The sequence below is a fragment of the Vanellus vanellus genome, assembly GCF_965231255.1.
Source record: "Vanellus vanellus genome assembly, chromosome: 15".
Classification (NCBI taxonomy): Eukaryota; Metazoa; Chordata; class Aves; order Charadriiformes; family Charadriidae; genus Vanellus; species Vanellus vanellus.
Window position 1 is genome coordinate 15,080,200 of NC_138920.1, and position 13,708 is coordinate 15,093,907.

The 13,708-nt window shown below is 52.9% G+C and overlaps 1 protein-coding gene across 4 annotated transcripts in view; it reads left to right on the forward strand.

The window, feature by feature from the left end:
• Positions 1–13,708, forward strand: part of KCNQ2 (potassium voltage-gated channel subfamily Q member 2) — a gene marked incomplete at both ends in the record, with an annotated part of 70,698 nt that overhangs the window by 16,873 nt on the left and 40,117 nt on the right. For all 4 annotated transcript variants that reach the window (XM_082491341.1, XM_082491343.1, XM_082491340.1 and 1 more), the window contains 4 exons: positions 8,974–9,064; positions 10,309–10,435; positions 11,577–11,752; positions 13,066–13,191. In XM_082491341.1, coding sequence (XP_082347467.1) covers positions 8,974–9,064; positions 10,309–10,435; positions 11,577–11,752; positions 13,066–13,191 — 520 coding nt within the window. The remainder of the gene's footprint in view (positions 1–8,973; positions 9,065–10,308; positions 10,436–11,576; positions 11,753–13,065; positions 13,192–13,708) is intronic.

Genomic DNA, 13,708 nt, shown 5'->3' on the forward strand with positions numbered 1-13,708 from the left:
GGGTGTGAGGAGAGGCTGTGCCCCGGTGGGGCCGCCCCGCTCCCATCGGTGTCACGAGCTGGCCGTTCTCTGCTGTGAGCAAAGGACAGGCCGGCATGGGTGGTGGCAGGAGCATCTCCCCATCGCTCCTGCGGAGCGAATCTGGCTACAGCTCCGGGAAACTTTACTGCTGGAGAGGGGAGATGGGTGGGAAAGGACTTTGAAGCTCCTGGAAAACGCAAAATAGTTGTATTAGTGAAGTTTAACAGAGCTTGACTGGCAGCTGGTTTGATGCTCTCCCTTCCCTGCGGCGTAACTGGCTGTTTCAGCAATTTTTTAAGGGCTCAAGAGCGCTGCCTTTTTGAGCCCGAGCTCTCTGGAGATCTGGGTTTGCTTTGCATCCTTTCGCCCTGAGCAGTTCCACCGGGCTCCCCGCCGAAACGCTCCCATCCCGACAGGAGCAGCTTCACGGATCCGAAAAGCGTCAGGGCCGTATTGTGCCGCCTTTGTCACAGAGGAGCATGCCACCCTACCCACGTGGGGAAGGGATGCAGAGGTCCGAAAGTGGCCACTGGCCTTGGATTTCTTGTTGGTGGACCTAATCCTGTGTTTCTCTGGGTGCCGAGCTCGGGCGTCTCGTGGGCATCGCCAGGCTGGCACCCGGCTGGGCTGGGCTCACCTTCCCGGCGGTGCAGCCCCTCGGCTTTATTCCCAATTTGCACCAATCTGAGGGGGGGGAGAGCTGCCGAGAGGGAACGTGGTTCTGCTCGTTGTAGCACTCCCGTTATTCCTCTGCATATATATATATAATGTATTTATTTTTTTTTTACCCAGCTTGGGGGTCATCTTCTTCTGGGGACTAAAATCAAAAGTCTGTGAAGCAGCTCTCCTGCTCCTTGGCTCTGAACTCCTTCCTAGGCACTGGCTGGGACAAGAGAAGTAAAATGAAACAGATGGCAAAACTACCAGCTCGAAGACATATGATACGGGCAGTTTGCAAATAACTCCTTTCTTTCCACCAAGACTCAGTTAATTAAATAAACTGACGAGCAAATGAAATTAGCAGTGCTTTGGTGATGCTGTGTAGTTTACGCTTTGGCGTTATCCGTTAGCCTCTGGCTCCAAGAAGCCGCATTCTTGTCTTCTCATTATCCAGGAGGCGTGAAGCAGGAGACGGACCCGAAATCTCGGCCGTCCTTCGCCGTTAGCTGGGAGGGAGCCTGAGAGCACAGCTCTGCGGTCCTGCCTTTACAGAAGCATAAACCGTGGGCTGAGGCAGGGGGAAAGTGAGATTTTTAAAGTCAGCCGAAGGCTTTTGAGCCGTTTCGTTGCCCGCCGTGGGTCTGAGACGGTTCGCGCGGCTGCTGCGTCGGCAGCTCCCTGCGGATGCTCTCGGGGAGGATGCTCGTTTTGGGGGTGCGGGAATTCTTGGTGCTATAAAACCAGTGCAAAGTCAGAGACGGGGGAGCGAAGCTAAAGGAGCTCGTCCTTCGCGGGCAGGAAACCTGGAGGCTCCAGCTGAATCGCCGATTCTGGGACAGACCTTTGAAAAAAGCAGCTACTATTCCTGTCTGCAGCGGGAACCAGCCCTGCGCATTTTGAGACGATCTTCCTATCTGCAATTAGACCAGAGCCTATTTTTGTATATCCCGTTCCCTCGAGGAATGTTTAGATGAGATGCAGCATTACGTTTTACAGGGGCATCTTGCTTTTAACCCGGTTTTGGAGCTCAGTTAGGTCAGGTCAAGGGACTTGCCCAGGTCAGTCAAAGGAGCTTGACCTCAGCAAGAGGATTTTTTTTTATGATTCCTGCGTGCACCAAGCGTGCAGCGTGGCCCTTGGCTTCTTAAATGTATTTAATTTTTTCTTGACGCGTTGCAGAAAAGCGAGGCTTTGCACTTAAGAAACAGAAATAAGTTGATCTTTATATGCAGGTAAAGGTCAGATCAGGAAGGCTTGCCTTCCTGCACTCGCTCGTGATGATTTCGCAGAGGTAGGGAGGAAGCAGAGGCTCTTTTGGGGGAATACCCCGTGGGATGAAACAGTGCAGCGCTCAGATTTCAATCTGAATAATACGGGTACGGCATGAGACAGCAACTTTCCCTCGCATTAAAATCAATGAACGGGCTCTGAGGAAATGCCTGCGCAGAGGTTTTAAGAATTACTTAAATGTCCGATATTTTATACTCTTCATTTACCTCCCAGCGCACCGTAATTGCACCGTGGTCTTCAGCGGTCTCTCCTGTGAACCCTTTCTGCAGCTGCACGAATCTCTTTCTCCCCGCCGAGTTTTTAGAAGAAAACCTCGGCCCGGCGGCGCTGAATCGCGGCAGGGACAGACTCCCGCGGCAGGGACAGACTCCCGCGGCAGGTGCGCGGGCTTGATGAGTGTTTTGGGGGTTCCTCCAGACATCTGGCTCCTCTGAGGCGGCCTGCGCGGGGCGAGGAGGAGACGCAGACGAGCATTTCCCAGGGATTCGTGTTAGATGAGGCCAAAGAGGAACGTTTGAGCTGGAACTTCGCGTGCGGTGATTATTATTAATAAGGCTTTTACTCCGAGTTGAGCTGCCTCGAGTAAGTTACGTGGTTGGAGCCAGCCTGCGGAAACAACCGACTGGTTCCGTACCTTTCACCCCTCCTCCTCTGTAGGTGGTCAGATCTTGATCTCCGTTCCCTCTTATTTCCAGTCGGCTTTTGTTCTTTGAGGCTTCAATCCAGAAAAGCTCTAAAGCTCACTCTTGCTCGTAAGTGTGGAGATACGCGGTCCTTTGCTGGACCAGGTCATGCGAAGATACACCACGCGAAACCCGTTTCTGCCCAAATTCCTGCAGTTCGTGGGTTCGGGTGGGGGTTCTGGCTCTGGACGCTCGGGGCAGACGATGCTGTTTCTGCTCTCTGGCTCTGTTATAAACAAGAAGGAGAGGTCGGAGGAGCTCTTGGAGGGGGAACTGATTTCAGAAGCGGAGGATGTTGAAGGAGAAAATAAAGGTGAGCCCATATCCTGCGCTTTTTCTCCCTGAGGGACGGCAGGGGAAGAGACCTTGCGCCCGTACAGCAGAGCTATGGACGCCTATTCCTTTCTCCGTGGTTTGCTGTGGCGGATGTGTGAGTGCTCCTCGCCTGCCCATAAAGCAAAAGATGACCTTCCTCCCAAAATCCGATGCAAAGGAGATCTCATCCCCCTCTGCATCCCTGGGGTGTAAACGTGCAGGCACGTTTCCGTGGCTGTGAGGGGGCCCGAAGCGCAGAAGCGGGGCACCGTGCTCAGCCGGCAGCGATCCCGCTCCCGGCCACGTGTCCGTGGAAGACCCCGGAAAACCCAACCTGCTGGAAAACCACCTCCTGCTTTTTGCCGCGGTGCTGTCCCGCAGCAAGGAGAGCAGGTTTGCGTGCACAGGGGCCGGGGGGAACGCGTCCTGGGGGCTTGCGGGTGGTGCGATGGGGCTCATCGGGAACGTAAACCCTCTCATTTTCCTTCCCATCCCGGTGCCACCCCTGTGACGTGGTTTGGGATCTCGAAGACCTCCTTCTCTGTGGCCTGATTCCTTCCCCGTATGATTACCCGCCTCCTGGAGCACCTTTTAATGCAGCCACGCTGCAGCCTCCTCCGGGACCCTGCTTGGGTCCTCTGGAGATGCTCCATCGCCCGTTTTACATCACCGTCCTTAGTACGCTTTATGCCTTTGTAGGGACAGGGTGCTTCTTGTCGGGGCTGTTCAGCCATCATCTCAGCACGCCGAGGAGGCACATCACAGGAGCCATTAACATTGTCCCAGAGAGGCTTTTGCTAAAGATTTATTTAAAAAGTGTCTAACCCATGAGGATCCCTGCCTGGGGCCAGCCCGGGTGTTGCTCAAAAACAATGTTTTCTACCTGCTGGGTGCCCGGGGAGACTCCGGGTTCCTCCGAGGAGCAGGACCTGGGCTGGGCATGGCCGAACCTGCGGGGAATGAGACACCATCAGGAGCTATTTTTGGAAAGGAGAGCATTTGTTGAGGCACAGGACCGAAAGGCAGGGCTCCCCGCTCCTATTTACAGCTCTGCGAGTGACAGAAGTCGCCTTGGGAGGTGATTTTGGCCGAGACCGAGGGATGCGGAAAGCCGGAGTGAGGCATTTAGGCTCGTGTTTAGCCTTGTAAGTGAATAGCTGGGTTACGAATCGCAGCAGGATTGCCCACGAGGATAAAGGTGATGGATGCTCCGGGCTAAGGGTGGGTGCGATACGCAGCGCCTTCACCCCTGGAAAAGTCATGGCGTTACCAGGGTTCTGCTTCTGATTCACTGGCGATTTGCACCGAGCTGTAAATACTCCCGTTCTGGTCGTGAGGCTCTCTGAGGGTTAAAAAGCCTTCGACAATCGCTGTTTCTCTCCGCTATGGATGTTCCTTCACCGTGGTGTATTGTCATTGCTGCATTTTCATGGCCTTTGATTGACACTGAAGTTTTAGGCAGCTGAAAGCCAGCCTCTTACCGAGACCACAGCAAATGGATTGCGGGGATTACAGATGGATTGCCCATAAGCGTTTTGGTTTTATTTTAGCACAATTATCAATGCCTTGTTTACATCCCCAAAGTAATTTTTAAATGTTTTAAGTTGTTTTCCATTGTGCAGCTCTCAAATGCCTGTAGTGAAATACTCCTTCCTTCCCAGCTTTGCTCTTTCTAATTAAACAAACCTTTAATTCCCGTTTCCATTTCCAGGGAAAGCCAGCAAAGCGCGTAACAAGCAACGTGGCTTGTTCCAAGCTTGTGCCACCTCCTTGTGTTGTATCCACCTCCGTGGCATCCAGGAATCCAGTTGCTAGTCATTGGTGCTCCATCAGAGGAAGCCCGATGCTTTTGCATCTCAGCGAATGTTATTTGAATACAAGTATTTCAGGAATAAATTTAAAGGTCTTTTAAAAGTCTTATGTAAATGGGTGTGTAGATTCCAAGGGGGTTTCTTTTGGAAGGCAAATTAGATGATTAACCTGAAAAGCTTTATGATGATTCCCTCATAAGCTTTTACTGAGGGAAAAAAAAAAAAAAAAAAGAAAAGGACAATCTTTCCTGTTTCAAGTCATTGTAAGTATTTTTTTTTTTTGAGAGAGAGTTCAGTCATTTCTTTTTCTATTGCTAACGTGAAGCACGATGGATATGAAATCTGGATATGCAGATTTAGTGCTGGGATTTATAAGTTGTAATAAGAAGCTTGTACGGGTGTTTTAAGTCAACATAACCTTTGGATGTAAAGCCAGACTTTGGAGGACTTTGGATTTATTAGTATTAGCAGCAGTCAGATTTGCACAGCTGAGTCTTGGCTGAGCTTAGAGGTCTCAGCAATAGGGGTGGGGGATGCTGGAGCAGCGGGAGGTGCCGGCTGCCCGTCGGAACGGGTCGGGGGGGAGGAGGTGCGGTGACGTGAGGTGTCACAGCTTCCTCTGTGCCGTCGCTCAATGGAGGAGAGAGTGGTCCACAACCGCGCGTTGCCCTTTGCGTCCCGGCCTGGGTCTGGGAGAGGCTGGTGCCGGCTCCGGCCGTGCGTTGCCTCGGACCCGGCTCCTGTCTGCTCGGGGGGAGGGTATTGACTTCGCCAAAGCTCTGAGCAGAATTGGCATCTTTAATGTAAAAATCATTAGATGGGACGTAATTAACGTTCCTTATTGCACATTAACATTAGCCAGAGTCAGGCTGCAGACATAATTTGCTTTGATTAGATATGTAGCTTTAAAAATTAGATTCATCCCAACCTCTACACTATTTATTGGCCTGTTTCCCTTTCCCTAGCTATCCATTATTATCTGGAGCCCTTTCCTGCGCTGTCTGGGTAGATTAGGTGAAATTAAAGCAGAGTCAGTCTTCCTGTTCCCCACCGCCCTCCCTCCGTGGGAGCTCAGAGGATAACACACCATCTCCGCTGTGGACGTACCTCTCGGCTTTCTTTGTCCACTCCCTATTCATAAGGGGGCTCCAGATCCTTCAAAGCCTCCCAGGAGCCATGTAGACCCCAACCCCCTGAATTCCATTTCCTTGCAGAAAGGTTGCGTTCTCGGAGTCTCTTTTTGCATCCTCTCGGAGGTCCGTGGACCACAGGGTCAAGCAGAGCAGCTGTGCATCGCTGCGGAGCTATTTTGGGATGCTTGAGCCTCTCGCCCTGTGATGAGCCAGCGCCTGCATCCCTTGCTGGCAGGACCGTTCCTTGCCCGGTGACTGAGCGTCCACATCGGCACCGAGACGGGAGGTTTTAGTCCATGTGGGATGTGGCCATCGAGTTCCCATGCTTCATCGAAGAAGCTGGCGCCTTCCCCGGTGCCTCCCGTGCTCGGCAGTGCTGTCATTAGTGCTGGCCCCGCAAGCGGCATCTGCGTCAGGTCTCCCCGGCGATGAGAGCCCCGGAGAGCGCAGGGCCGAAATTACAGCAGCCCCGAGCTGGCCCCGGGGAGGTGAGGGGACGGAGAGACGGGGCAGGGCTGCGGCGGTGTGCTGGGGAGGGGAAGGAGCAGCACCAGCGCATCCCACTGCCCCCGCGGCACCCGGGGCTGCCCTGGCTCTCCCCACATCACCGCTGCTTCCACAGTCCACCCTTGGCATGCAAAGGGATAAAATTACTTCTTCTACCCCATCGATGCCTGTCTAGTGACAAATGTAACGTACAGCATCCCTCTTTCTCGTGGCATTTGGCCCTGCCAGGACTCACTGTGTGACCGTGGCTTCATTCATTCCAAGGCGGTCACCTCACCCAACGCGGTGTGCAGGTCGGCGTTGGTGTTGCCGCTTTGCTTTCAGCGCCTCCCCAGGCGTCTTATTGTCATGTTTGGTCATAAAAATACAGCCCACGCTCTGCTTCTTCAATCAGAAAATGTAGGATTTTCTTTTCCCCCTGTTCCCTTTCCGTTATCTTGTTGTTGTTGTTGTTGTTTTCCTCTCCTCTTTCTTCTTTCATTGATTATTCATTTGTTTCTCACTCCCGGCATAGAAGTTTGCGGCAAAATCTGGGCCACCCCAGGAGCGGGGGCTGCCTGACCCAGCTGTGGGGTCCTGCGCCCCCTGCCCACGCCGCGGGCACCAGCGGGGTCCCGTCCCCAGGCCCGGGCAACCCCGAGGGATGGAGGGATGGAGGGAGGGAGGGAGGGATGGATGGATGGATGGATGGATGGATGGATGGATGGATGGATGGATGGAGTCCGTTCGGCTGCAGGGCAGGCTGTGCTAGGCTTGTTTGCAGCAAGGGTTTTTTAAAAGACCAACTTGGGGAGAAAACCCCATTTTAAGTGAGACCCAGAGAAGACATTAAGGGACATCCTGAGCGGGATTGCAAGGGATGTTTTCTTACTTTCTTGAGGTTGTTTCAAGTCTCTGGTTATCAGATCTGGTGCGAGAAGGGGAAATTTATAGAGAGAAATCAGGCAATTGTCCTTATCTGGTCTGCGCTGAATTCATCTTGCTGCTGCCAAAGCTCAGCCTTCGCCGAGATGGCTCTGAAGGCCCCTTACCTCCAGCAGGCAGGGACGTTTCAGCCTGTGGTTCAAATAAATTCTGCAAATCCCCTTAGTTTTACTCGTTACTGTGACATTAATGGTCATTGCAAAGCCGCAAGCACGACCCGGATGGCGTGAAGCTCCTTTGCTTTATACAGCGAACAGGACCAGCACCCACCAGCTGAACCGTACCTTATAAATATTCAATGCGCAGTTTGTAGGAATGTGAGACGAAGCCAGACAGATGAATTATTTAATGCTTTTAAAGAATGCAGCTTTTAGTTTCTCCCTGCACTGGCCTACTTTATGGCATCGGTAAATAGGGCTTTAGTAAATTTATTTCCCTCCGGTTGTTTGAGCGAGCAGTGGGCATCGCGGGCTGGTGGGGACCTTCTCCGTCCGTCAGCAGATGCCACGACCCCTCTGTAGCTGCGGACCGGGGCGTCAAGTGTCAGAAGAGAGTCGAGCTCCTGTCCTTCATCGCACGGCTTTTGATTTGCATCGGTACATCCAGCATTCACGAGGAGCTCAGAGCGGGCGGTTTGGATGGGGACAGCCTGTGAGTGACAGGCCGGTGTGGCACTTCGGAGGCTACTTTCGGGACAACCCGTAGAAGCAGATGTCAGTGACACCCGGACGCATAGCGTAAGGGGGGGTTGGAGGATCTCCCCTGTCGTTCTGGTGACAAATAAAAGAGGCCGAGTGAGCTGATGTCCAAGCTGGGTCCCCCAAGCTCCCGGCAGGATGGGGCTCCTTCGTGTCCTTGCGGGGCTGGGGCAGAGGGGCCAGCCCAGCTCCCTCCCCGCCGGCAGGGTGTCTCTGCCGTCACACTGAGGTGCTAACAGCACCCAGATCGCATCCCTTGGGCTGGATTGAACCCCTCTTTGTGTCCCGCGTCTGCCCACAGAGGAGCAGAGTAACAGCCATCCGCCTCCCAGTGATGCTCCAACAAATCTGAAAGGTCATCAGCCTTTCTCCTGGGGTACCTGCCTGAGAAAGGGATGTTAAATCCACCCAAAAATGGAAACCTCCTACCCTGGCAAGGAGGGGGAGTGCAGTCCCACTCCTGTGTAAGCCGTTGCGGATGCGAATGCGTAAGCGGAGCGTCGGGGGAGTTTTCTCCGGGTTTGCGTTCAGCGCGCGCTCCTGCTCAGCCGCCGGTCGGTTAATAAATGAGCCTTTCCCTCGTTTGCATGCCTGTGGGAAGCGTGTTGCAGTGAGGGCTGACGGTTCCGTGGGGAAATAACGTCAGAGGGGATCAGAGACACCAACTGGGAGGGGAACGGGATCGGCACTGGCCAAACTGGGAACAATCCAGTGGGTCCATCCACGCGTAACCCTTCCAGTTAGTAAAACCAGGGACTTTACTCTCCCCTTTACGCATGGCGGTGTAGCAGCAGCACAGTAAATACTCGTAGAGAAATATGTCCAAAAGCGCTTTCTGGACTAGTTTGGTGAAGTGTGAAAAATTCCTACTCTGAAGACTGACGTCTTCTCTCTCTTTCTCTTTATTATTTTTTATTTTTGTGTTATATAGTTTTCTACTCGTTTTCTCCTGCCTGGTGCTGTCTGTCTTTTCGACCATTGATGAGTACCAGAACAGCTCAGAAGGGGCCCTTTACATCCTGGTAAGTGGGGGGTTGCAAATGAAGCTATCGGTGGGGCATTAAAACAAAATCAAAACCACACAAAACACCAGGATTGGGGGTGTTTAACTGGGGCAGGAATTCAAACTGTGGCTTGTGAGAAGGGGACCATTAGGACCTGCAGGTAAGAAATAAGGAAAATGTGAAAAGGAGAAATCTGTATCGGGGATAAATTAAAATTATTTTTAACGATCCTTTAAAACCCTTCTTCCTAAACTTTTTCCTTTTTTTTTTTTTTTTTCCTGCATTTATCTTCAATTGCAAACGGCAGTAGCCAGACTGATCCCAACCGAAAAGCAGTTTGATGTCCAGCAGCTCCCAATATTTAAAGCTGGGGATGCGCTGCGCGGGGAGCTGCCTCCTCTCCCGCACTATAGCATCCCTGCAACTATTCGATCCGACATCAACCTGCAGAGTTTTGTTCCTTAAATAGCCCCGCATCCCTCGCGCTGGCAGCGTGGCTTCTGCCGTCGAGAGCCGGCGGAGGTCCTGCGCGCACCGCCACGTCGCGGGGCTGCCGCGCTCACGCGTCTCCTTTCCTTTTGTCTTTCCTCCTCTTCCCCGGTCCCTTCCCATACCTCGACGTCAAAAGGCGCTGCGGACTAATTAGGGCTTCGTCAGGTTTGACGCGTGAGAAAGCCGAGGGAAGCGCCGCGAGTAAGGGGGTGGGAGGGAAGGGAGCGTGCGCAGGGTGTTCGGGCGGCAATGGAAAGGGCTGCGACGCGCGTGATCGTTTGGCATCAAGGGATGGAGGATCTCCACCGCCCCCGCACCAGATAGCCCAGCACACGGGGACAACCGGTCCAGTTTTCTAGGGAAAAAGCTCAAATCCCTTGTGAAGAGTCCCAGGATGGAGCAGCCAGTGCTTCCCACCTCTGGGCTTCCCCGAGCTGCTCAGCATTAGCCTGGTCAAGTCCTGGAGACCGGTGGTAGGGAGATGTGCAGGTGCTCGTCAGTCCTGTGGTGGGGGACACAGACACAACACGAGAAGGTGTAAAACTCTCTTTCATGGCTACAACGTGCAGTACCTCTCACCACCCCGGGGGAGGGTGAGGGAAGACACGACAGCAAAGATCTGACAATCTTTCAAGCCATTGAGTGGCGCAGAGAGCTCTGTGGTGTGTTTTCTGAGGAGCGCAACCTTTAGGTTCTGGGTTTGTACTTGATTCTGGAGCGCGCTCTCCATCGCGCTGCTTCCTCCACTGACGGCGTTGTCTCCCTCGCAGGAAATCGTCACCATCGTGGTGTTCGGGGTGGAATACTTCGTGAGGATCTGGGCGGCTGGCTGCTGCTGCCGATACCGGGGCTGGAGGGGAAGGTTAAAATTTGCCCGCAAGCCTTTCTGCGTCATCGGTAAGCCCTGCCTCCCTGCCTGGGATTTCCCGGACCGATAGGGCTATTGCAGGCTCCGGCTTGCACAGCGCTCCCGTTTCTCCCGTGCGTTTCGGGAGGTGATCCTCAGCTGCTTCGTGGCCGCCTTGAGAAGGGAAAGAGCGCGAAGGCAAAACGTCCCAATCCGTGGGCATGTTTCGGGTTACTCCCCACGGGGTCCAGCCTGTTTTCTGCAGAGCTGGGGGCCGTCCCGCTGCCCACCACCACAGCGAGGGGCTTTAGCGCAGCGTGGGAGCTGGGACCCGGCGGTCCTGTGTCCAACCCCGCCACCCAATGGCTCACGAGTCATCGACATTCTCTGTGCCTCACTTTGCCTCCCCTGGAGCTGGTGAGCTGCCTCAGGAGGGAGTTACGAGACTTAATTAAATTCTTGCTTGGAACGTGCTCGGCGATCCTCTTGTGAAAGGGGCCATCTGGGCGCTGCCGTTATTTTTAACGGGGTAAGGAGTGGGCAGCGAGGCCGTGCCGTTCGCTGTGGAGCCCGCTTGCAAACGTCCGGGAGCTGGCGATGGTCACGTGCCGGATTTTAGCTTATTCCACAGAAAAGCACCCCTATAAGACTAGCATAGGAAACAAGGGAAGAGGGAGGTTTTTCAGGATCCTCTGATTCGGGATATATAGAGCAAGGCTTTTTTTTTTTTTTTTTTTTTTATTTTTCCCTTGGCCTTTCTGTGTCCCTGATTGCTGGGGGGGACCTGTAGGTTTTCGTTCCCAATTTAGATGGGGGAATTCCCAGCTCTGGACAGCACTGGGTAACGGGCGGCCGCGGCTGATTACAAGAGGGCACGCGTTTTGCAAGGATTTGATCCAGTTTAGCAGCGTTAACACTGAATCGTATCAGAATTCAGGCTTTGCTGCATTCGACGCATTCTCTGTGGGAAGGATGAGTGCGGAGAAGGAAAGCGAGATGTTTCCATAAGGTGTGGAGTGACTCCTTTCATCCAGGTTAAGATTTCTGCTCTGTCCTTCCCGCACAAGATACAACTGGTACAAGACCACTTTCCTGCAGAGCCTTCTGCTGCCCGCGGCAGTAGGAGCGCCACCCCCTTTGGTCGCGGTTCAGCGGCACTGCTTCAGCTTTCAATGCCCTCTGTTTGTGCAGACATCATGGTGCTGATCGCGTCCATCGCCGTGCTGGCAGCGGGGTCCCAAGGGAACGTCTTTGCCACCTCGGCGCTCAGGAGTTTGAGGTTCCTGCAGATCCTGCGCATGATCCGCATGGACCGGCGGGGCGGCACCTGGAAGCTCCTGGGCTCCGTGGTCTACGCACACAGTAAGGTGAGCAAGCCCCAACCAAGGGTATGGAGTCGCTCTTCAAGTTTCTCCTCACCAGAGACACCGCGTTGGTTCAGTTCTTCACCCCAAACATACCCCAGGCCTGGAGAGGTTGGAAAGTCACCGTAGAGTAACACGGGGAGCAACGCAAAGTCAGAGACACGAGGTGCGATGGAGACATCCAACCAGTAGAGGAGAGCAAAGAGGGATGTTTAGATGTTTGCAGGGAATAATATCTTGAGCACAGCAACCACCTGCACACTGACACAGCTCGTTTCAAAGAGTTAGCAATTAGCCAGCAGCCTCGTTAAGTCGTTAAGCACAGGTGGCGTTGCCAGCTCTTTGTCGAGGATGCACGCTTCCGAGCGGACGCGTTATCTGAAAGCGCATCCTGCGAGCAGCAGCCTCCCACCGACGCCGTGATTGCGCTGCGTTCCTCTTCCCAACGTGAGATCAGTCGCAGAACTGTTCCCTGGTGTAAGGTGCCTTCCTCCCGTTTGGGAAGAGTTTGTTCATCATGTTCTTCTTCCCTGATGCTGAATTATAAATTTAAATTTTCTCCTGTTTCCTGCACTTTTTTCATGGAAAAGCTTAGCCAGCTTGTCCAGATCTATGTAAAAATCGTAGGGATTTCGTGGGCCTCTTGTCCACTCTTGTATTAACTTCATCCAAAACCAATCACTCCTGTGAATTCTGAATTAAAACTTGCCGAAAACTGGGGGATATCCTATCCAGACCCCAGCTCTGTACCTCCTCCCCACTTAGCGGAAGGGACCTGCCCTAAGCAGAGTGCCCGGGCATTTGGGGCTCCCATTGCAGTTTTAACCCCACTTCCCTGTGTGAACTGAGGAAATACTATTTTTTTGCAGTCTCGGTTCTGCATCTTGAAATAAGGGAGCTATTAAGACTCCCTTTCCTTCTCCATTTGCTGTATATGTTTAGATGATGGATGGGGTCTTCAGGATGGGGATCGCCCCGTAGAATCATAGAGTTGCTGAGGTTGGAAGGGACCTTTAAGATCATCAAGTCCAACCATTACCCTGACCCGACAAAACCATTTCTAAACCATGTCCCCAGGTACCACGTCTACCCTTTATTTAAACACCTCCATGTTTGATGACCCTCCGCGTGCGGGGCACCAGTACGTGGTCCCTTCTCAAAAAGTGCCACTACTGATCTCCAACCGAAGCCCCAAAGCCAAAGCGAATCCAGGGAAAGTTCAGATCTGAGGCCAGTCCGCAAGCAAGTAACTCAAGCTTTTGGAGATGCGCACCAGGATTGCAATTATTCTCCTCTATCCCTTAATGATCTTGCAGGAGCTGATTACTGCCTGGTATATTGGCTTCCTGTGCCTCATCCTGGCCTCTTTCCTGGTGTACTTGGCCGAGAAAGGAGAAAATGAGCACTTTGATACATACGCAGATGCACTCTGGTGGGGTCTGGTAAGTAATTTTCCTAGAACAGCTGCTGGTTATTAAAATAAAATGTCCATTAACCCTCCATCGTCTATCACTTACGTGAGGGATCGACTTACGGAGTGCTTAGTTAACATTTTTATTAAAAGGCTTCGGGCTGCTCCATTTAGCTCTTTTTCTTAAATAAGCCTCATAGAAAATGTGAGGGGTTCGCGTTTCTTGAATTAGCTGCAGCTGCGAAGGGGAAAACTGGGAAGTGGTGTGCCCTCGGTCGTGGGATTTCGCCCTGTCGCGACAGTAGAGGCAGGTCAGATAAAGACCCCACGCTGCGGCGTGCTTTGATCGTCAGTTTGACAAGCGTTGCCGCCCTTTAATTATTTATAATCATACTTGGGCGACGCGCTGTTAAACACGCCGGAATAAATTTTATAAAATTAATAGGGTCTAAGTAGCAGAAAGACTTCAGTGCGGAAAGCACTCCCCTTTCACATCTCTGCCGAGGAAGGAGGAAAGGGCAATACTTTCAGTTTGCTCTGCGTGTGCG